This window comes from Sphaerodactylus townsendi, linkage group LG02 (genome assembly GCF_021028975.2).
Source record: "Sphaerodactylus townsendi isolate TG3544 linkage group LG02, MPM_Stown_v2.3, whole genome shotgun sequence".
NCBI lineage: Eukaryota > Metazoa > Chordata > Lepidosauria > Squamata > Sphaerodactylidae > Sphaerodactylus > Sphaerodactylus townsendi.
Genome location: NC_059426.1, coordinates 31,011,554 through 31,035,305, shown reverse-complemented (window position 1 = coordinate 31,035,305; position 23,752 = coordinate 31,011,554). Strand labels below are relative to the sequence as shown.

The window sequence follows — 23,752 nt, the reverse complement described above, 5'->3', positions numbered from 1 at the left end:
TCTGATCGGGCACTTGGTCTCAGGTGGGGAGGAGTTCCAGGGTCCTCCCGTGGTTGGCTCCATATACACCAATAATGCCCGTGCTGCAACGCGTGGATGCTGGGGCTAAGGCTTTGATGGAGCTTTCGGGTAGATGGCTTCCATGGGATCGCTCTGGAGCAATGGCGTCCGGGATCTTTGTCGAGGGGGGGGTCTTCTGATATTAACACCCTCTCCTTCCTTGGACAAGCAGGTCTCGCCCGACTGGGTGTACTGGCCACAATGGGCTTCTACTGGTGGTACTTGCATGGATGGAATCCACATATTCAGGGCACGAGGTACCTTCCTTCTTGACAGAAGAAAGGCTGTGTTTGTTGGCTGCAGGATTCTCCCATTCTTTTAATTTTCTTTGATGAAGAACTCGGGAATGGGAAAGACCAGTTGTTGGTCTTCGTCTGGAGGAAAATAATGTTTGCATCCTTGGGGAACGCCCTTGATAGGGGGCTGAGAGGGATTGGTGCCTGGATTTTGGGCATCCTCTGTATCCTGCAGTTCTAAGGCAGTGGTAGTTTTCGCAATGAGGAAGGCCAGTTCTTCGTCCTTAAAACATTTGTGGGACTTGTCTGGAACGGGAGGTAACTCTTCAGAGTCTGAAAAGTGGATTATGTCCTGTTCCTCTTCCTCTGCACTATGTTCCTCATCTCCAGGAAAGTGGAGAGGGTCTTGTGGAGGGGCTCTAGGGTAGCCCCTAGTTTGCCCCTGGGGAGGGGGGGGTCCTGTGATGGAGACCTAGGGTAACCCCTAGTGTGTCTCTGGTAGGAAGGTCCTGGACCCTGCGATGGGGAGCTAGGGTAACCCCTAGACTCATGCGCAACAGCTTGAGTTGCTCCCAGAGGTAGTTGTTCTGGCAGCCTCCATGGAATTGGCGCTGAAGCTTGTCTTCTATGGCTTTGCTTGGAGAAAAGCTGGGCGTAAATCGGGCGGGGTGCAGGGACTGCCAGTTGAATGGGGACTCAGCGTTCACCATTTCTTCCCCTCCCTCCAATTCTGCAGTGATTTTGCCCTGCTAATCGGGAGCTCCTTGCCTTGGAACTCATCGGGTCTCCTGGCTGTGCTGCTAGCATGCGGAGAAGCGGGGAGGCGCTTCGCTTTCTCCCTTCATGCGCGCGCGCAAGACGTGGCCGCCTCCCTCGCTAAGTTGCCAAGTGGGCTCAGCTGTGAGCCTAACTCCGGAGGTTGCTGTTGGAGCGGAGGCCTGGGCAACCTGTCTCCGTGGAGGGGAGAAGGAGACGGCCGGGGCAGCGAGCTGGCGCTTGGGGCTGCGCCGCTCGCCACTGGCCTGGAGCCCCTCGCTGCCTTGCGTTGTTGCGGGAGGCGGGGCTGGCGCTGCTTAGCGACAGCCGGCTGCGTTGCCATAAGCGTTCTGCTTAAGCGCTTTGCCGCTGGCACATGTTGGGGCGTCCGGCTGTTTGCTGGGGGGATCCCCGAGCGGGGACTATGGCCGGAGGAGGAGTAATGCCCTTGCTGGAAGCCCTAGTGGCTTCGGCCGCTGAGCGATGGAAGGTTCCCCTCGGTGGGGAGAAACGTTGGGCGGCCATTTTGGGTGCCTGTTTTCGGCGGGAATGTGAGTTAGTTGAGGGGGGGGGAAGGCTAAGGGTCCCGAACTAGTTCCCCTATCCCCGCTACTTACAGTTGAGACACACACGGAAGAGAAGAATATAGGAAGAAGAGACAGGAGGACGGATTAGCCCAAAAAAGAGCTGAAGGAAGAATTCAGGTACGGAGGACCAAGAATTCCATGCACTCCCTGTCGAGGCAGGAAAGGTACTGGATGAAACGAGTTCCAAACCTGGACAGGAAGTGACGGAATTCTTCTTCCTGCCTCCCTGAATGGGGGTGGAAACCACCCACCAAGATGGGCTACGACTACAAGAGAACTTATAAAACAGTGGTTCTCAACCTGTTGGTCGCGACCCCTTTGAGGGTCGAACGGCCCTTTCACAGGGGTCGCCTAAGACACTTTGCATCAGTGTTCTACATCTGTAAAGTGGATTAAATGTGAGGGTTGGGGGGTCACTACAACATGAGGAACTGTATTAAAGGGTTAAAGGGTCGCGACATTAGGAAGGTTGAGAACCACTGTTATAAAATAAATAATATATATTAAAATATCTTGCAAAAAAGGACCAAACTATGGCAATATAAATCTAATCCACTTTAGAAATCTTGAAGACAGAACCAGGGCTGATATTTATTCTGGAAAATTTCTTGTAGGAAGAAGACAGTATGCATGTCCACTATAACACTCTGTGTGCCCACGTTCTCTTCTCCATAAATCCTGTGGAAGGCAGTTAAGTCTGTATTCAGAAGCCAAGATGATGCCTTTGATATTAAAAGAAGATCGTCTTGGAATGAAGCCAACTTATATTTGTCAAAACCCAGATTAATTACTACAGCACATAAGAACAGAGGTAATGAAAAGAATGTTAACATTTTCACACTATCAGAAACATAAGTTCTAACTGTGGAATGAACAATTTATTTAGGGGGCACCCTGTAGGTTAACTTGAAAGGGAAAGTTTGAAAAGCTAACCAAGAAAGCTTCTACAATTCACATTCAAGATGCCAGAATCAGTGTCAGTAATTTTAGACAGGTATGCAATTCCATTCATTTCCAAGTGTGATAGTTAAACTATGGTAAAAATGGTCATGTTCCACAATGGTAAAAATTAGTGCTTAAATAGGCCTCTATACAGGTCGATATAGATTTTTTTTAAAAAAATACAGCAGTATTTGTAAAATGACTGTTGTGTCTTAAATCTCCCAACTAGGCTATTTTAATATCACAAGACTCAGCCCTAGAGTGCACCTGCTTGAAAATAAGTATGCAAGTCCACTGAAATAAAATTCTAGATCACAAAACTAGGGAATTTTTAACAAAGACTATGAATTACAATTAACAGTGCTTCAGAGATCTAGTATTGTTATCACTGAGCTGTGAGATTTCCATGAAGTGAGTCATGCTGATAACGAAAGGTTATCCTTTCCATCTCATGGTTACTATCCAACTGCAGGAATGGCAGCCCATTTACATATGTTAATTTGCTTGTATTAATTTATCTCATTGCTTAGCACTACAGTTCAGTTGACCAAAACTGACTTCGTGCCCCAAAACAGAAGGTCAGCTACAAACCAAACATTTGACAGACACTTAATAGTTTAGGCCATTTTTAGATAAACCCTTTCCCATCAAAATATCTAAGTGTGGTCAGCAGTGCTTTGACAGAAGGGAGAAAGTACCATGCTTACACAGTAAAAAAAAAATAGTCCCTTGGTATTTGGAGCAGGGGAAGGGGGCTTCAGAGGGCTGATGCCGGGCAAGGGGGCAGGGGAGGTTTGGAGGGGACTTGGGAGCATTGGTGCTGGACCCCGTGGGGCAGCGGGCATCTTGCTACTGCTATCCTGCAGAGCCCGGCTTGGTGTTTTGGGCAAGGGAAGGTTGGAGGGGAAGGAAGTATGGCAGACGAATTCACAATTCCACTTATATCTTTTGATGAGACAGAGTATAGTACATTTAATTCACAGTCCTGAAGTGACGCCTACCAACTGGCTGTTCTAAACATTCTGGTATGCATCTTAGAGTATATCAATGCTTTTTCCACAATGCCACGAAGGAATGCCACAATGCCATGAAGGTAGCAGTACTGAAAAGATTTTAACACACCAAAATCACACTTTACCTAGATAGTACCAGTGATTAAGATGTACATCAAAGTTCTGCATTTATGTATTTATACCAATCTGCTAATAGCAACTGGGTGGAGATATTCATATTACAAGAAGCAAACTTATTTTGTCTAAATGCATTCAGCATGTTTTAAAATCATGTACTACTAAGAGAGACAGAACAGGGCAACGCAATGTGTCATACCAATCATAATGAGCCCCCACCCCCAACCATACAGAGTGGCCTACAAGGTGTGTAAGAAATCCCCATTTTTGACATTCCAGGCCAGTCCACAAAAACAGGAGGTTTACCAGCCCCGGATTGGCAATCAATATACACAGACAATGGTTGCATTGTTGTTGAGTCACATTTTATGAATCTTAATATCTATCAATAATACAGAATTAAAAATAGCTAAGGCAACTCAGACAAAGCATATGCAAACAACTGAATCAATCAATCCATCGACCTGTTTGTTGACCACATTTGCAACCTACCGCCAGGGCCTGTAAAATGGACCTGTTCCGCCAGGCATCTGGCCTGCTGGATTGATCGAGACTCCGGGCGACCTAGGCCTCTAGTGGGCTCAGTCGGGGGTGGGGAGGCTTTTATCGCCATCTGTTGTTTACAAAGTTCCTTTTAGTATTTATTGTTGCTAGTTTTAAATAGTTTTAACTTTGTATGGATTTTATAGGATACTATTATAATTTTATGTTGTAAGAACATAAGAACAAGCCTGCTGGATCAGACCAGAGTCCATCTAGTCCAGGATTCTGCTACTCGCAGTGGCCCACCAGGTGCCATTGGGAGCTCACATGCAGGATGTGAAAGCAATGGCCTTCTGCTGCTGCTGCTCCTGAGCACCTGGTCTGCTAAGGCATTTGTACACCGCCCTGAGCCCTTTGGGGAAAGGGCGGTCTAAAAAGTCAATTAATCAATCAATCAATCAATCAATCAATCAATCAATCAATCAACCAATCAATCAGAACTGAGATGCCTGGAGAACTACATTTAAAAGGGGTAATCCAAGAAGGAAGTCTGTAATTACTCGATTCTCAGAAAGGGAACACGAGGAGAGGGAAGAAATGAGCAATAATAATGAAGATCAAAGGGACCATCACCTTCACCACAGTGATACCATTTCAGCGTAAGTTCTAACCTTATTTGCTGTATTCTACTGAAAAGCCTTCCAACACATTGATGTACATTGCAATAAACACAAGTACTTTTTTTACATAACTGCTAAAATGTTCTCCTCAACTCCAAGTGCAATACATGAAATCTTATGTTTGTTGCTTTTTTCATGGAAACCAAGAAATAGTCATCTTGAATATCTTAAGCATGGAACACATTTTTAGAAGCATGGGCACTGGATTTAGCTGACAGTTTTAAGGAGAACTACACCCTTCTAAGTCCATGGAAGTCAACGGACTTAGAAGGGCATAACTCTGATTAAGGTCTCATTATAAATCTTTCAACATATTTTTGAATTTAACCTTTGCAAAAGCCAGTGAGATTTCGTATACCGTCATGATTTATCTTTGTGCAAACCAAAGGAGAAAATCCATTTAATCAAAACTAGGTTACTAAGAAAATGATAAGAAAGCAGGAATATCTGCACTTTTATACATCCTTTAATATATATCACTAATCCTACAACCTTTAATCTGCTTTTAAGAATTGCAAAACATTAAAATGATTATTCTGAGTGCCACAAAAGGCAAAGCGCTCAGCTTCAGCATTTACAGGCTTACTCATTAAAGTGAGGCTCTTGAAACCATTCCAAAGAAATATGCTGAGATAAAGGTGCAAAAGGTACTTGACTGAAAATTGTTCTTGAAAATGGTAAACTATTAAAAGGCTTATATACTACTGTGCTTAGAAATATTTATGCCTGACTTTCCACTTAGTGCCAGGAATAACTTTACATAAGAAAACCTATATAAACAAATAGAATGAAAAGGTACCATCAAAGATAATACATTTTATTTTCCAATGAGAATGTTTATTTGCGTATTTTTTATTACGTTAGCTTATATGGATTTCTTAAGAACCATTACTCACAAGTAAAAGTGAAAAGCACCATAAAGTTCTAACAAGGATATATAATTTAAATTTGGAATATTATTACTTGTTGCTTCACTGACCTAAAAGTAATGTGTTTCTTAGGGGTCAAAAACAACTACACACAAATGCCACAAACTATGCAATCTATGAAGTTCTATGCAGTAAAAAGATGAACGCGGGAGAGAGGTGAGAAACCACACACTTCTCTCCACAGTGGCCCAGGTTAGACTGTAATACTCTTGTGCCCCCAGAAAGGAGAATGATCAATCTATATATATAAAAAGCTAACCATCCGTTTGTTGGTGACTCCCTAATGCCGAAACAGCTGGACGGATCGCCCCCAAATTTTCACATGACATCCCTCCCTGTTGCGGGCAGGTACTCGGACCTTCAAATCGCGGAAAGTCCATACCTGAGCCAGGTAAAACGTCTTTTTCCTGGCGTACCAGGCCATGAAGCTGGCTGTGTTTAACTGTTAGAATGTTCGTGCAGCCTGTCTGTCTGTAGCCTGAGGGCTTGGTATGAGGGCTTAGAATGTTCGTGCAGATGGGCAGAGATGAGTAGTGAAAACAGTAAATAGGTAATACTGTTAGGTAATACGAGTGGAAGTGAAACACATACACATTTTGCCGTGTGAGACATCAGGTGGGGTCCCCCCCCCCCACACACATGCAGGTAACTTTCACTCTCTGTGCCTCACCCACTACTACTACACAACACACATACTCTCATCCACATCCAGTTCATCCTCACACACCTCACTCTGCCCTCCCTCACATCCAACCACCACTTACTCACTTCCTCACCCATATTCGCCACAGCTCTCTTTTTCTAAAAGCAAGCTGGAGTTTGCCTTTTTCTTCTAAGAAAATCCGCAGGATGGAGGTGAACCAACACTACTGCCTCTGCTTCTTTTGCATGTGGCCCTTTAAAAACCCAGGGAGTTGGCCTCGATCTGAGGGCCTCACCACCCTGCCTCTGCTGCCTGACAGGGATAGCCTCCTTGCCCCAGTTCTGCCTTACCCAAGCCAGGACTGTGCGTGTCAACCAGCAGGATTCGCTAATGGACAGTGGGATTCGCACTCTGGACAGTTCCATTGTGGAATGGAAAGGGTTACCTTATACTAAAAACCAAGACAGCACCATATAATAATGTGAATTGAAAAGGGAAAGAGGGTTTCCATTTGACCACCCCAAAAGAAGAAGAGGAGGAGGAGGAAAAGGAGGAGGAGTTTGGATTTATATCCCCCCTTTCTCTCCTGTAGGAGACTCAAAGGGGCTTACAACCTCCTTGCCCTTCACCCCTCACAACAAACACCCTGTGAGGTGGGTGGGGCTGAGAGAGCTTCGAAAATCTGTGACTATCCCAAGGTCACAAAGCTGGTGTGTGTGGGAGTGCACAGGCTAATCTGAATTCCCCAGATAAGCCTCCACAACTCAAGCTGCAGAGCTGGAAATCAAACCCGGTTCCTCCAGATCAGAATGCACCTGCTCTTAGCCACTATGCCACTGCTGCTCCCAAAAGGCGATGCTGGGGATCATTGGACCTGCATGGACATCTGTGTGGGTTGCGGACTGTGATGAGAAGGACAATTGCCACAGCAACACGTGGCCGGGCCCTGCTAGTGTATATCTATTTTTTAACTAATTGTTATACTATCATTGTAGGTAACAAACACAGCCAAGCACAGGAAGCAAGATGGACATACACAGGAATCCATAAGCTTGGAAAAGTAATGAAATCTTTACAATCACCCCATTTCGGCAGAGGAATAATCATCAAAAAGATGGTAGTATGTAGGGCTGCCAACAAGCTGGAGAAAAAAATTGTCTGTGTCTTCAATAGAGGCTCAATGTACAAATGGAAGATTTTCATGGAATGAAGGTAAACAACCTGGTTTTCAAAAGAAACCATTCTGATTAAGCCTCCGTTAAAGGGACAGGACATTCCTCAGTTAAAGGGACAAGATGTTCACACTGATTGCTGGTGTCATAGGAACTCAAGAGCATGTTCTAGATGACAGTTGCTAAATTACATGATAAATTATACCCTAAATAACAGTTGCTAAATTACAAAATGTATACAAATTCTGGACTCCTAAACCTCAGGACAAAGACACAAGGAACAATTCTAGGCAACTGATTGTGGTTGGTTTTGCAGGCTGTGCGGCCATGGTCTGGTGGATCTTGTTCCTAATGTTTCGCCTGCATCTGTGGCTGGCACAGATGCAGGCGAAATATTAGGAACAAGATCCACCAGACCACGGCCACACAGCTCGCAAAACCCGCCACAACCAGTTGAATCCGGCCATGAAAGCCTTCGACGATTCTAGGCAAGTTTACTCAGAAATTGTCCCATTGTATTCCATAGGTTTATCCTCAGGAAGTGTTCTCAGAATTGTAACCACAGGTACAGAAAGGTTTCGGCAAGCTTGCCTGACTTGCCATCTTTCAGTTCTGGCAATCTAGGACATTTCATGATGGAGACAAACTGGATAGAAAGGTTAACTCAGCGGCCAATGATAAAGATAACTTGATACCTTGGGTATCATCTGCAGTAGATGTGTGCTGTTGTATGTACAAAAAAAGGCCAAGGCAGAAGGCCCACAAAGTTCTCCTCAGATCACATGATAATGGCTAGCTTCCTTATACCACTCAACTGATTCAAAGCAAGTACCTTATCTGAAAAACAACAGTGTCTTTTCTGTGCAACTTTCAACTTTAAAATCTTGAGACTCATGATCTCTTTCACACTGAGTATACATTCCCTTTGATTTTCAGTTACACACGTTTTTCCCTCTTTAATAGTCACCCTGCCTTCAGATCAGAGAATTCCCGCAGTTTCCAAAAGCTCTGAAGGTACAACTTTTCCTCTCCCTTGACAGGGAAAGTGAAGAAGATCAGGATGTGCTTAGTTTTCTTCGAGTTTTGTTGCTCCTCCCGCCTTCCCCTGCCCACACCACCGTCATTCTTCCCACTCTTCAGGCCATTATTTCAGAATGATCAGAAGGGCTTTTTTAAATTAATGCTGAAGATCTACCATGCCAACAACAGATCCAATGAAACTGACCTGTAATGCTAAGCCAAAGAAGACAAGGGTGGCAGGCTAGAGACATTTTGCTGGAGAATCCTAGCATAAACAAAAAAACTTCAGGGAAAATCCCAGCCGTGGAGTAAGTAGTGCATGCACAATCACCTTAAGTGGATGGTTTTTGACTGGGGACATGGCAAAGTAATCTTAGCTTTCACACATCAGCCAAAGCAGATATTTCTCACAGGCGCTTGGATTCTACATATAAATGCTGCACCAATTTATTTTGCCTATGCTAGGGCTTTCTTGCACATGAGTGGATTCCAAAAAAGAGGCTGGAGCCATCTCACTTATTCAGAAGTTTCATGAGTGAGTGCTAGCAAAACTACAATCAGATTCAGATTCACTGTTTTATACAGAACTAGCAGTACCCGGCCACGCGTTGCTGTGGGTTATTGTGGTGAAATTGGAAGGAACAAACGCTGACCCTTCCCTCTGCCTCTGCTAGGGTGGGTGGGTCATATCCAGATGCTGGGCCCCCTCCCTCCCCTCCCTTGCATGCCACCCCTCACTCTCTCCCCTCCCTCACTTCTCTTCCCTTGCATGCCACCCCTCCCCCTCCCTTCCTTCCCTCTCCCTCATGTGTATGTATGTGTATGTGTTTCACTTCCACTCAAGTTACTGCCTACATACTGTTTCCACTGCTCATATCTGGCCATCTGAGTGAACATTCTAAGCTGCACAAACATTCTAAAGGTTACAGTTACACACAGGCAGTTGCATGTCCTTCACCATGGAGCGCCAGGAAAAAGGTGTTTTACCTGGGCCAGGTGTGAAATTTCAGGTATGTGAACATCTAAAAACACTCTCGCCTGGCTGACTACAGTGTCTGGGGATTTTCAGAGGAATTGGCCCAGCAGTTACTGAGTTATACCATCACTAACAAATACACGGTTTGCTTTACATATATATATATGTAAAGGAGCCTTTAGAGGTATTACATGGTATGACAATTCCCCAGTTCCTTTTTCACTTAACTGAGCTGCTCTTTTTCTTCTGTTTCTCTGTTCCTAGATGTTAAAATGATATAGATGTAGTCTGACCCAGCCTAAGAAGCTAAGAAACTAAAAACCCTTTGTTGGTATATGTCTGAAGATGGTAAACAAGAAGCTGATATTAATTCACAACATATAAACTGGGTTTTTTTCCACTTTTACTGGGAAATGGTCAAGTCAGACCGTAAGGAAGGTTTAAGTTTTAAATTTGGAGGATGAAAAGGCAATAGGAATGAGATAAACTTGGTATAACTATGCAAAAGAGAGTTCACCACTCTTCTTCTCTACTCCCCCCTCCACCTTCCTTCTCAACTGCCACTTTCAACTGCCACTCTCACAGGTCAAGAGAAAAATTATTTTTGAGCTGCCTGTCAATCAGTGTTCTTAGACAAGTATAAGCTATCTGCAATCAGTTATTCATCACATGTGGCTTTGTAACTTAACTGCCAGGCTACCTATAGTCTTAACAAACAACAGAGCAACATGATCGTTATGGCTAACTAAAAATGTTGTCCAGTAAGACCATTTTTTTCAGCTCCGTATACTTTAACCCAGTGTTCCCAACCTTTTCGAGGTCAGGGTACCCTTGACCTCACTCTTCATATCTCACGGTACCCCTGCCGCCACCCTCCACCTTCCCCTCCCATTGCCCCTGCTTGCCACACCCCCCACCTTCCCTTCCCAGGGTGAAGGGTAGCACTGGGGGTGGTGGTGGCTGCTGACTTTGTGGCTGGCCCTGCCCCATGGGCCAGCTCCATCTCCTTGCTGGTGCCGGTGGACACCACAAAAATTAGGGGGGGCGGTAGTGTTGCCGCAGTACCCCTGGGACATGCTCACGGCACCCCAGGCTACCAGGGAACCCTGGTTGAGAATGGCTGCTTTAACCTATTCATAATTTATTCAAAATCTTCTGATATTACTAAAAATGCTGCTTTCAAGTTCTTTATGCTTTAGCCTGCAGTACCACCATCTTTTAATTATGTTTGCCAAAATCTGAAAATTGGGGAGAATTACATCATAATACACCAGTTTGTCTTTATAGTACCACAAGAGTTATTTCTGCTTCAGCTGCCATAAACCAACATGGCTACCTTTCTGGAAGATTCCTTTTGGTCAATGTTACATTAAGAATGTGTTAGCTAATAAGTAGCTAAATTCTGAATGTCATTACTTAGGACAGCACATTTAGTAGAATGTTACAGAAATTATTTTTTAAAATGTAAGTTAAAGGCCAACAGCTGTAACTCCACATTACGCAAAAGAAAAAAATATTGGATTTGATCTTCCAAAAATGTAACATTGCAAAAAGGCTCAGAACAATGCTTTTCACCCCCACAAAGCCCAGAAAAATAATATCAAAGGCTTTTCTAGTATAGCCTTCTAACATCTCCCCTCAAATGACCGTTTTGCTCATTTCCTGTAGAACACATGGAAGGTAAATCTGGATTAAAGTGGAATTTTGTTGCTCAAATTTCTAGTTAGCTAAAAATATGAAAGAAGGGCTGCCTTTCATGAAACTGGAAGTGTTGAATAGATTGCACAACTATGTTAACTTAAATCTCCTTGGATGCCCAACACTTGTTTGTCTTCAGTTCTACAGTTTAATAATTGACTGTAACTCTAACCATTCTGTGAAGAAGGATTTAAGTCTAACCAAGTGTCATCTGGTTACCACTTTCAACTTTTAACTGAAATTGTGTCTTCTTACCCTATTTTCCACTTTAGGTGATTACTTAGCAAATTCCTGATACACATCACTGCATGGAACATAAAAAGGAGTCAATTATTAAAGAAAGTTGAAGGAAAGTACAAAATCCAGAGTTCTAATAATAATTCCCTAGTTAACAAATTTAGTTTCTCGTCAAACTAGAAAGAAACTTGTGGAGTGCTTCACTGATCTTTTTTATCTTTTGAAGGAACTATAAACAACTAGAGAATGAACTTAAAACCCTTTGCTTGGTGTTCTATGCTTATTTTATCTCAAAGAGAATCTAAACTGATATTCCTGTAATTCATATTCAAGACAGCCAGTGTGATATAGTGGTTAAAGTGTTGGTCTACAATCTGGGAAATCTAGGTTCAAGTCTCCACACAAGTCATGAAGCTTGCTGGGTGCCCTTGGGCCAGTCATACATTCTCAGCTTAACCCAGAAGAAGAAGAGTTTGGATTTATATCCCACCTTTCTCTCTTGTAAGGAGACTCAAGTAGGCCTTCCTTTCCCCACAACAGACACCTTGGCCTTCCTTTCCCCACAACAGACACTTTCCCTTCCTTTCCCCACAACAGACACCTTGGCCCTTTCTGCATGGCGGAAGGGGTGCCTCTCCACCGGCAGTGAGTGGGGGAGGGGAGGGGGCTGTTCGCACGGGAGCGTGCAAGGGGCCCCCGCAGAGGCCGGCTCAGAAGAGGCGGCTCCACATGGAGCCGCCTCTTCTGCGTCCCCTCCCCCACTCACCTCGTCCTCCAGCATCAGTCTGAAGCGCTGCAGGGACCTGCCCATGCTGCCCTCCAACCTCCAGGGGTCGGAGGGCAGCATGGGCAGGTCTCAGCAGCCCTCCAGACTGATGCTGGAGGACGAGGTGAGTGGGGGGGATGGGAAAGCGGCGTCTTCGGCGCGGAGCTGTTCACACCGCAACAACACGATGGCGGCCCTTCCCAAAAACCTCCCTTGGGAAGCGAGGTGGAAAGCGGCACCTTTGCGCTTCTCGGGGCCGCACAGGTCAACGAACAGCACCCCAGGGACCGATGTTTTTCTGTCCCTGGGCCACTGTTTTTGGCCCCATGCGGAAAGTGCCCTTGTGACGTAGGTGGGGCTGAGCAAGTTCCAAAGAAATGTAACTAGCCCAAGATCACCCAGCAGGAATGCTACTTACCTCACAGGGTTGGTGTGAGAATGAGACGAAGGAGAGGAAAATGATGTAAGCCACTATGGCTCCCCACTAGGGTAAAAGGCAGGATATAAACAATGTTAAATAAAATAACAATGCTTGAAAAGAAAAGGATGAAAACAAAAATCGGAATAATAGTGAATATTAGTAACAGGATCATAGGCTTGGATACTCAGCCACAAAACAAATATAAAACGGAAGCTTCCAGAAAACAAGCAGACTTATATTTTTCCTTTTTCTTTCTTTCTTTTCCCCCCCTCAAGTTACAGCTGACTTATGGCAACCTCATGGTGTTTTCAAGGAAAGAGACGTTGGGAGGTAGTTTGCCATTGCCTACTTTTGCATCACAACCCAGGCATTCCTTAGAGGTCTCTCATCCAAATACTAGCCAGGGCCAGGGCTGAGAGTGTGTGACTGGCCCAAGGACACCCAGCAAGCTTCCATGGCACAATTAAGGATTTGAATCTGGGCTTCTTAAGCCCTATTATGACACCGTAACCACTAGACCACACTGGCTCTCTCAAAGACTTGACTAAAGATATACATTTACTTTTCATCATGAGAGTAGAGGGCAGATTAATATCCTTTATATCTTCTTTGCCCTGATCAAAATCCTTCTTCCCTGGTCAAAATTAAGATTTTCATAATGATTATTCCCTAGAGGTGTGGGGGTAAAAACCCAGACCTAAACATTCCCTAGGCTCAAGGTTTACTGCGTGTTCTGTATAGATTATTTGTTTGTTTGTTCAATTATTATAGGCCGCCTCACCCCCGAAGGGCTCAATTATTATCACAGCAGAACAGCACAGTTCCAGGGATTGTATGGATCTCACTTATTTCAGAACATTTGTTGACATCCCAGTTCCGCAGAACGCTATACAATGGACATGGACTCTGTGCAATATATTTAATGCTTTAAACTGAGATTTATGTAGCATCGGTCCGTGTGATACACTCACCAGGTCAGGACCTGCGTGGCTCAGGCTAGATCTTATCAGAAGGTAAGTAGGGTTGGCCACGGTTAATGCTTAGATGGGAGACCATCAAGAAAGTTTAGGATTCCGTAGAGGTAGGCAATGGCAAGCCAGCTCTAATTATTTCTTGCCTTGAAAACCCTACAGGGTTGCCAAAAAGTCAGCTGCAACTTGATGGCGCTTTCCACAACTGCTATGAGTTACTTTCAACCCAATAGATCATGTGTCAAAAATTTGGCCTTAGAAAAGTACAGATCCACTGGCTACAGACCACCTGCATCTACTTCACCATTCTAAGGTTCCTCCTACACAGACACATTATCTTATTTTTGTATCCTGCCAAACATTCCAGGTACAGATAGATTTTAAAACCTACTATATCTAAATATACCTCCTGTTAACTGAGATGATACCTGAGATGAAGTATCTTACATTAGAAGAAAGCTATTGATTCAGGACTTCCAGCTTTCCAAAGGTCTTCTATCTGCAATTCAAAACTCCCTGTTTTGCGAAAGGGCACAATCACAATAAAGATTTCTAGCAATGTGGACCATCCTCATAACTATATTTCCAATAATGCTGCTTATTTGCCAGACACTGTCATGTATAATGATAGGACTTCACAGTATATTACTGTAACATTGCAGATTTTTCACCAGGCTTCCTCAGTTCCTTGACACTCAGGACCTTCCTTTAGAATAGAATAGAATAGAATAGAATAGAATAGAATAGAATAGAATAGAATAGAATAGAATAGAATAGAATAGAATAGAATAGAATAGAATAGAATAGAGTAGAATAGAATAGAATAGAATAGAATAGAATCTTTATTGGCCAAGTGTGATTGGACACACAAGGAATTTGTCTCCGGTGCATATGCTCTCAGTGTACATAAAAGAAAAATACATTTGTCAAGAATCATAAGGTACAGCACTTAATGATTGTCATATAGGTCTAGTAAGCAATCAGGAAACAATCAGTAGTAATGAAAACATAAAATGTAAAATCATAAAATAAAATACTGAGACAATCAATAATGTCTTCCTGAAGACCCATGAGAAGGAGATGTTTGGATCCTATTGGTACTTTCTCTTCTTCCATCCTATCAGTGTCCTGACTCTGGATTAGTTCACGCAGCAGGTTTACATTCTAGTCACCACCATGCAACAGTGTGATGTATATATAAATATTCCCTTTACCAGAAGCACCTTGACCACCACACATATACACATTTTCAGCTGCTAACCAAAGCCTTCCATAGAATACATCGAGAATCTACAAGACCTAAAATACAATCCAAGACAAGACCTTCAATACAATCACATTTATTCTAATTACTCACACATAGACATTGCCATTTCAAGCAATTATATCCTTCCAAGGTCACTAACGTCGAAGGACAGAGGGGTCGGATTCTGCTGCACTACATCTCACCTATTCCTAAAACTACTCAACAAAGCCAAACTATTATCCAAGAGCAACTAAAGACAGAAGAGAGAGAATCAGACATGACAGACCCAGAAGAGTTCAAATGTGACTTGCCACCTATATCATCCAGTAGCAATCACTTCAACATATCATCAAAGCTCTACATCCCATCAGGGATTTTTTTTTCTTTTTCTCACTTTCTCTCTCCCCTCCCCACAATTTTGTGTTGCAGGCCTTTCCTCAAGTACAGGCAGTTCCATTGTCTAAAACAGTTATAATAAACTGTCCAGAAGGCACACACAAACCCATGACTTGAGCCCTGTAAGAATATAAAATGGCAACTCTGCCCATGTTCAGGTAATATTATTACAGGACAAGGCAATATCAGCCATGAATGAACCCACGTTACCCTTCTGCTGTCTATATAGCACAGCGGTGGCGAACCTGTGGCACTCAGAGTCCCCTCTGTGGGCACGCACAAACAGAGTTGCTCCCACCCACCCACACACATCTAAGCTGGCCTGGGCCACTGGGCTCAATTATTAGCATCTAAGACCTAGTTTTGGAGAAGCAGTGTAGGTAACCCTGGGCCTTTCCCCACTTACCTTAAGCCCCGCGCTATTCTCCTCAAGTAGTGTGGGGTCCCCCGGTACTCCCCACGACAGGGGCGGTGACAGCGCAGCCGCCCCGACGCTGCCGCTGTCGCGCCCCCTCAGCGCACGGCATCCCTGGCGCTCTTGTAAACGGCGCCTTTTGATCACGCCTGGGCGCGTGCCAGGGATGCCGAGCGCTGAGAGCAGCGCGCGGCATAGGGGGGGATCATGGTGAGTGGGGAAATGCCCCCTGTTAAGCACTGTTAAACCCCACTGATTTTCATGCGAAGAACTAAAGTACGATCCTTTATCTGGGAGTAAGCTCGGTTGCTGGCAATGGGGCTCACTTCTGAGTAAACCCTCCTAGGGTCGTGATTCACCCGTTGGAAGAGTTGCACAGTTGCTTCAAAGCAAAGCCACCAACTACCACCAAGCCTACTCCTGAGTAATGCATGCCTCGGAGCCAACCATTTTTTCTAAACGAAACCTCAGTATTCAGGCTAAATTGTCGTGTTGGCACTTTGAGATAAATAAGTGGGTTTTGGGTTGCTATTTGGGCACTCGGTCTCAAAAAAGTTCGGTATCACTGATATAGCATAAATAGGTCATTCTCTACAGGAGAAGCTCTTGTCCAGGAATTCCCATCTTCTCTGGTGAAGGAAGTAAAAGCTGAGGCCATGCCACATTCACTGATCATTTCCCCACTAACGATTTACTGGGTGCCTTCTCTAACTTTGATCATTCTTCAGATGATAACTCTGTTGTTTTGTTTAATTCTGGATTGAAGATAGCATTGTTTTTCTATATTGAGAATTTCCCCTCGAGATTATTTTATTTCCTCCAACAGGTTTTTAAATTAGAAATTGTGTTTGCATGTATTAAAACTTGGGTTTGCATGTATTAAAAATTAATACACATTCATTTTTGAATAATCATTTTAACGTTTATTTTGTCACTATAGGTTTTAATAGGCTGGTACATCACAAATGATATCAGAAAAATCAGTATAGAAATATCAACTTTTTAAAAAATGTATTAAACAAATAATCCAACTTCAACGAAAAAAAGCCTCATTTTTATTTTACTGTCTTTATCCCACTGTTCCTCTAAAAAAATCAGAATAGTGACAATGTTTCTCTTTACTCAATTTTATCATTGCAACCACCTTGTGAGATAGTTATGATGAGAAAAGATGACTGGGTCCATGGTCAACCAGTAGGCTTAATGACTGTGTGGATCAAATTTATCTGAGCCAGGCAATCAAACCACTACACCACACTTATTTTATCTTATTTATTTATTTTATTCAATTTCTATCCTGACCTCTCCAGACGAAAATCAGGCTTAGAACGGCTAACAATTCTAAGGTTATACAATCATGTTTAGTAAATAAATATCATAAGACATACTTAAAACACAGTACAATCAAAACCGGATCTTAATAGATTGAGTTGTGGTTACAAATACCCCTTATCATATGGGTGTGCAACAGGGGACACAGAACAGCAAGATGGGTCTAAACCTAGAAGGGTCCAGCAGGGGAGGTCAATTCATGTACAGTCATTGTCCTCAACTATAGGCCTGGCAGAACGTCTCTGTCTTACAGGCCTTGAGGAATTGAACCAAGTTATGCAGGGTCCAGGTCTCCCTTAACAGAGAATTCCATCAGGCTGGAGCCAGGGCCAAGAAAACCCTAGCCCTGGTCAAGGACAGCTGGATATCTCTTGGGCCAGGGATCACAGGTAGGTTAGTTCCAATTGAGAAGAAGCACTTTTGGGGGTCATATTGAGAAAGACTGTCCTGCAGTTACAATGGCCCCAGATCATTTAGGGCAGGGGTCTTAAAACTATGGCCCTCCAGATGTTCATGGACTACAATTCCCATCAGCCCCTGCCAGCATGGCCAAGTGGCAGGGCTGATGGGAATTGTAGTCCATGAACATCTGGAGGGCCATAGTTTTAAGACCCCTGATTTAGGGCTTTAAAGGTCCATAACAAAAGCTTGAACCGTTGCTTCAAAGCAAAGCCAGTATTCAATCTGGAGCCAGTGCAGCTAGCGAAGCACTGGTTATGTGTGCTCTCCAAGGAATCCTCTTGAAAGTCAGGAGGTTTTCACGGGAGTTCAAAGGAAGGGTGCTGAGCTACAGTAATGGTTTATTAGCAAATTTGGTTCAGTTCAGTACAAACTTAAATCAGGATTCTTGGTTTTTATTATACTACTGCTCTTAAATTAGCACAGCAAAGTCTGAAAAATAGCATCACAAATTTATTTACTACATGCTGTCATGAACAGTCTGTGTGTTTCAAGACTCTTTTAGATATCTGGAATATGCACTTGTAGAGGCAGAAGAGCGTAGAGTTTCTAGTGGTACAGAACGCTATGTTCCATCAATCCTGTTGTGGTAGTTAGAGTAGAATATTTCTAAGAGTTGGCAGTTAAGAACAGCTGAAGGCTGGAGGAAAAAACAGTTGACCACTGACATTACTACAGCTCCATTGTTCTGTGTAAGCTCTGATGTGTATCAATTTTAAAAACCCTGTCTGGCTTCAAAGAAGCAATTAAGTATGTTAAACATAAGAACGTCATAAATCTACTGCTACTTATTGCATTTCATGTCCTTTTTGCCCTTCTCTTGCAGAGTTTGTTTGCTTTTAAAAAAAAAGTTGCGATGTTCCCTTCTATACTACGTATGTTAACATCCAGTCTAGTACATAACAGTTAAAATCTTAATGCCCACACCAATATTCTAATAAACCATCTAATAAAGATGATAGGCTGTGTACCCAGTCACGATTCTGACTGGGCCAAACTGGAAGGAAACAGGAGACTGAAGCCATCAACCCCAATGCAGTCTCAGAACCAGATTTCCCACATTCTAACGCGCAATTTTACAGGAGAAAAAGCCAGGTTTGTAAAGGACGTGTCTTTTTTTTTCATTTGAGACTGCTAAAACAGCATAAAATAACACGAGGGATTGGGTTTCTACTAGTAAAACAGAGCAGGGGTTGAAATCCCCTCTTCCCTTAGCCCACATCCCTGATCCATTATAACATCATCTAAAACTCTCATTTAACAGGCTGTTGGAGAAGGCTAATGGAGTATTGTCTACTGGATGCTTTGACCCTCAGGACTAGGGAGACTCAGCCTCAGGTTCACATTCTCACTCAGCCGTGGGCCAGTCACTGTTTTTTGTTTTTGTTTCATTTAGGATCTTTTATTCCTGTCCTTACTCCAAGGAGTTCAGGACAGCATACCTTCACTCCATTTTTACCCTCAAAACAACTCTCTGGGTGATTCTGCATGGGCCAAGTAAAATGGGTTGAGGCCCTTTTTAAAAGCATTGTGGAGGGGGGAGTTCCCATAGAATTCATCCCCATTTTAGTGGCCAGAACCCAGGTTAAAGGGAAATTGCTAAATTAGCAACTTTCTTCCTTAAACCCAGGTTGCAAACGCTTCCTGCTTGCCTGTGTGAACTACGGAAAGAAGGATGCATTCAATTTCCACTCCCTTCCATCCACCATTATGAAGGATCCCCCAGCCAGCTGCCATTAGAGTGGATACTCTAATAGGTGGCCGCCATGCTGTGCAGGTAGGTGGGGGCAATTCTCAGGTGGGGGGATTCTCGGGGGTGGATTCTCAGTGTAGGGATTCTCGACTAAACAATTTGCATGGAAACACAGAGTTTCCATGCGAAGCATCCTGCCTCTGGGATCCCAGCAATCCCAGCAGAGTCCTGCACCTGCCGTGTAGCAGAGGCAGCAGAAATTGGTTCCATGTGCAGAATTGGCCTTTGATAAGTTAGGCCGAGAATCGGCCTTTGATAAGTTAGGCCAAGAGACTCACCCAGTCACCCAATGACACATTGCTGAAAGGGGATCTGAACGCAAGTTTCCCAAATCCCAGCCCAACTTTAACCACAACAGCACAACAGATTATTGTAAACTACCTCCTAGTGATGGTACAATAAAGATAGAGGGGAATGTGTGGCACCTGAAACTTTTAAAGGAAGGTGATTATGTGCATATAAGTGGAGGGTAACATTTGCAAGGATTAGTTTTTTACAGCACCACAATGCCATTTGTTCCCTTAACACATTAACATGGCTTCCATTCTGGAATCTTTTTCCAAGCTTAACAGGGAACTCAAAACCTAGAGATTTCCACGGCATAAATCTGAGAAGAAATTACCCACTCCGACAGGAGGGAAACAAATCTGAAACCTCAGACTTGCCGGCACTTGGCTTCAGACACTAATGAAAATAGCAACTGCCAAGGAATTAGCTTGTGCCCATTCTGACCTTCTCAGCTGGAGCTTTAGCAAGGCTCCTGGTGTACATCAGGTATCTGCCTAACTACTTCCTCGCTCAGTAAAGAGGGTGCTGTTAGCAGCAGTTGCTGTATAATTACTTACTTGATTCCTCCTAAGGAGCTTATGTTCAGAGTGGAGCAAAGAAAGCAGATTAACCATTTGAATGCATCTACACAACACACACATACTACTGCTGGGGCCGTCCTGGGGCTGATATAGGTGCCCCAGGAAATTTACTTCTAATCCTTCTCCAACAATAGGGTTTTCATTCATTGTAGGGTAACTGCAGTTGTGTTGGTGGGTGACAGAGAGAGGGGCAGGAAGAAAGGGGCTGCAAATTGCCAGGTGGAAGCAGGGAGGGGGAGAAACACAGCTCCTCCATCCTCAGCCCCTAGATTAGTACCAGGGGATGAGGGAGGAGAAGAAGGAGGTAATGAGGCCTATATGGCTTTCAGTGGGGCCTGCTCTGCCAGTCACATGTCTTCCCGCGTTGCCTAGCAACAGCAAAGCTGAGAGGAAAAAGTTCTCCCTTCCAACTTCAAATCTGTCTTAAGAGCAGCAGAGGGGAAGCTTATTGTGCTCGAGACAAAACATCTGTTTTCTTGGTTGTATTATTTAAAGAAAACCAACAACACTATATACCTTCTGCACGTACAGCCGCCGTTTTCTCTTGTTCACTGGTTCATATATGTGCATATACACATATATGCAGTCTTTCCCTCCCATTGATCTCTTGGGAAACCCCTCCTTTCCAAATCATGGCATGTAAAAGAAGATCCACTTGAGTGTAGAAGTCATACCTCAGGCTACAGATGCCTCAGGAATTTATTTCTCAGTGGCCATTGCAAAAAAACTGTCCCAAACACGCGCCTATCTCCAGCATAACCCACGACCAGTATGCAAAGTCTTGTGGGGGTGGGCTACATTTTCTAGACAACATACGAATTAATTCAGGGACACAAACGAGGGCAGAATCCCCTGGGGTGACAACGAATGTATTTTCCCCTTAATAAACAGTACTGATCTGTTTCCTTCCTATCCCACCAGGGTTTTAATCATGCCATCCTAAACAGAGTTCAGCCTTTCTAATCCCACTGACTTCAAGGAACTTTGAAAAAGTGACTTTAAGATCTCGCTGCCAGTTCCCAACGCCTATACATGAACCAGACCAAGTTTACTCGTTGTGGGGGAAAGTAATATCCTTTTACAGATGGGACTGCTTTTTTAAAAAAAAAAAAAATTAGCATTCTCCCCTCTACCACCAGTACCCGTCCCTTGCCAAAAAAAAAAAAAAAAAAAAAACAATTCTGGTTGCAGACAGTGAAACCCGGAGCCATTGACCAGAGCCCCCCAGACCCAATTGCCGGCTTACCTTGGCAGCTGGCTTGCACGATGCACGCTGCAAGCAAGACCAGCAGTTTGCAAGCAGCTGTTGCTTCCCGGTGCCCGCGCCGGTGCGGTCCCATCAGGGCTGGGATGCTAAAAACCTCCCAGCAATGTGGCAGGAGAGGCTGACTCGAGACAGACGCGCTTCTGCACAGCCCGACGAGCTGCTTTTTATACCCCACTCCCGACTCTTGTGCCGCTAGTTGCAGAAGAAAGGCGTGCTCGTCAGCTGAGACATCGCGTTTGCTCTGCACTCCCCCCCTCCAGACATTGCATCAAGCTCTTTATGCCCTGGGGCCCCGGAACTAGCATGAGACCAATGGCTCCAGGGTCGCCCCTCCTTCTGCACTTTGCAACGCGGGAGGAGGATGCGAGCAAACAAAACTTGATCGCTGTACACCAGACCGGTGGTTTTGTTTGCAGGACTGGGAAGGCAACTCAGCTCCCTAAGCAGGATACCGCACCCCCCCCCCCCGGTCCCATTAAAAAAAATGACCCGCAGATCGTAAGGAAAAGTTAACAGTCTGTTGCAACTGTTCTCCAACTCGGCTGTATTTTAATACAGCATTATTAATACTGCATATATCGGGGAAATCTTGTCAAAGAGGAAAACGAGGTTGAAGGGAAGATATTCACCACTTGAAAGATTTGCTATTGGTCAAAATATGGTAATGGATGACAAGTTTGATGTTTGTTTTTTTCTAAGCGTACAATGTTCCATACTTTTAATCGCACTTGACTTTTACGCAAATACATTTCACTGTACTTCCTGTGATTCGCAGTCCTTGGGGACCCCGCTGTTTGTGATTTTCTTCATAACCTCGTAACTTCAAGTGAAGACCCCACTACGGGCGTTTGACCAAACACAACAAAAATGATGCTGGAATAAAATTTTATATTTTAAAGTGTTAAAGAGCTTCTTTATTTATTCATTCATTCTTTGCTCCAATCAGGAGCTAAAACAGGAGGCTTTGGGCTGGTCCAGAGTAACACTAAGAAAGGGGTCGAAGTGCTTTGTGTCCCTTGCAAACAGAGTACTGGTAAGAAATTTAAGTTACTTTCAACCCTGGCCGCAACAGGCTAATATGGCTGTCTCTATGGAATACTTTTTCCTTGGTTCCCAACTAGCAAGCCACAGCCCTTGTTTGAAATGTGGGAATAACGCTAGCTCATACTGGCTGCAAAACGCACTCTAGTTTATTTACTTCGCATAGAGAATGCCAGTGGGGACCTGTCCTCTCTTTTATTATCACAATAACCCTGTGAAGTAGGTTACACTGAGAGTGTGTGATTGGCCCAAGGCCACCCAACAACATCCCATGGCAGAGTGGGGATTCAAACCTGGGGCCGATTTTACATGCCGAAATTGCCCCTCTGTTGGCACGGGGAATGCCCTGATGCAATCGAGAGTTTTGTACAGCCCTTGGTGCTGCAGCGTGGCTGCCATGTTTCTACCCCGGAGCTGCCCCATAGCAATGGTTTTGCCCTGCAAATTTCCTGAATCACAAAGGTTGAGGTCCTTTTGAAAAGCCCCTTTGTTGCTCCGGAGGCTTCCACCACCGTGCAAAACTCCTCCGTAGTGGAAACAGGGCCAGTTTCCCCACCTCGCCGCTCTGGCCCGCCCCACCAATGGACAGGTGCTGAGAAGCGGTGCCCTCGCCCCCCTTGCAGTGAAAAAAATGGGGGGGGGGTTGTTTTTATAAAGGAGGGAGAAACCTTGGGCAGAAAAGCGGCGTGTGCATGCGCGCGAACAGGAGGGCAGCAATTCTCTCGCACACGGAGGGGGTGGAGGATAGCGAACATATCGCACACGCAAGGATTTTAGACGCAAGGGCGCCGATTCTCAGCACCTGATTTGTGTTCAGATGTAAAACTATAGTGAAAGTGAGTGGGGGGAATGGGGCGAGATTCAGCCAATCCGAACGCAGGAAACAGAGGCTGACCGCACATGCGTGAAAGAGACTACGGAAGAGCTCGCGGTGCTTAAGCAGTGCTTATGGGAAAGCCCCGGGCTTGTGGGCAACCATTCGTGGCTTCCCTCACTGGCCCTGACTTGAGTGAAGGACAGAGCTGGGCAGCTGTGGGGAACTACAAGCAGGATGAGAAACCCCGCAGCAGGTATGCTCCCTGGCTAAGCCACAGAGCATTTAGAAAGTGCAAAACCAGCCAGGATCTCCCAGATCCTAGTCCAGGGGTGGCCAACCTATGGTGCTCCAGATGTTAATGGACTACAGTTCCCATCAGCTCAATTGGCCATGCTGGCAGGGGCTGATGGGAATTGTAGTCCATGAACATCTGGAGCCCCATAGGTTGGC

At 44.5% G+C, this 23,752-nt stretch overlaps 1 protein-coding gene across 1 annotated transcript in view; it reads right to left on the bottom strand.

Annotated features, from left to right (window-relative positions):
- LRP2 (LDL receptor related protein 2) overlaps nt 1–21,631 on the bottom strand; it is a 224,269-nt gene extending 202,638 nt beyond the window's left edge. The window contains exon 1 of the mRNA XM_048484475.1: nt 21,424–21,631. Within this exon, the coding sequence (XP_048340432.1) occupies nt 21,424–21,517 (94 nt within the window). The 5' untranslated portion in view covers nt 21,518–21,631. The remainder of the gene's footprint in view (nt 1–21,423) is intronic.
- Nucleotides 21,632–23,752: the final 2,121 nt, after the last annotated feature.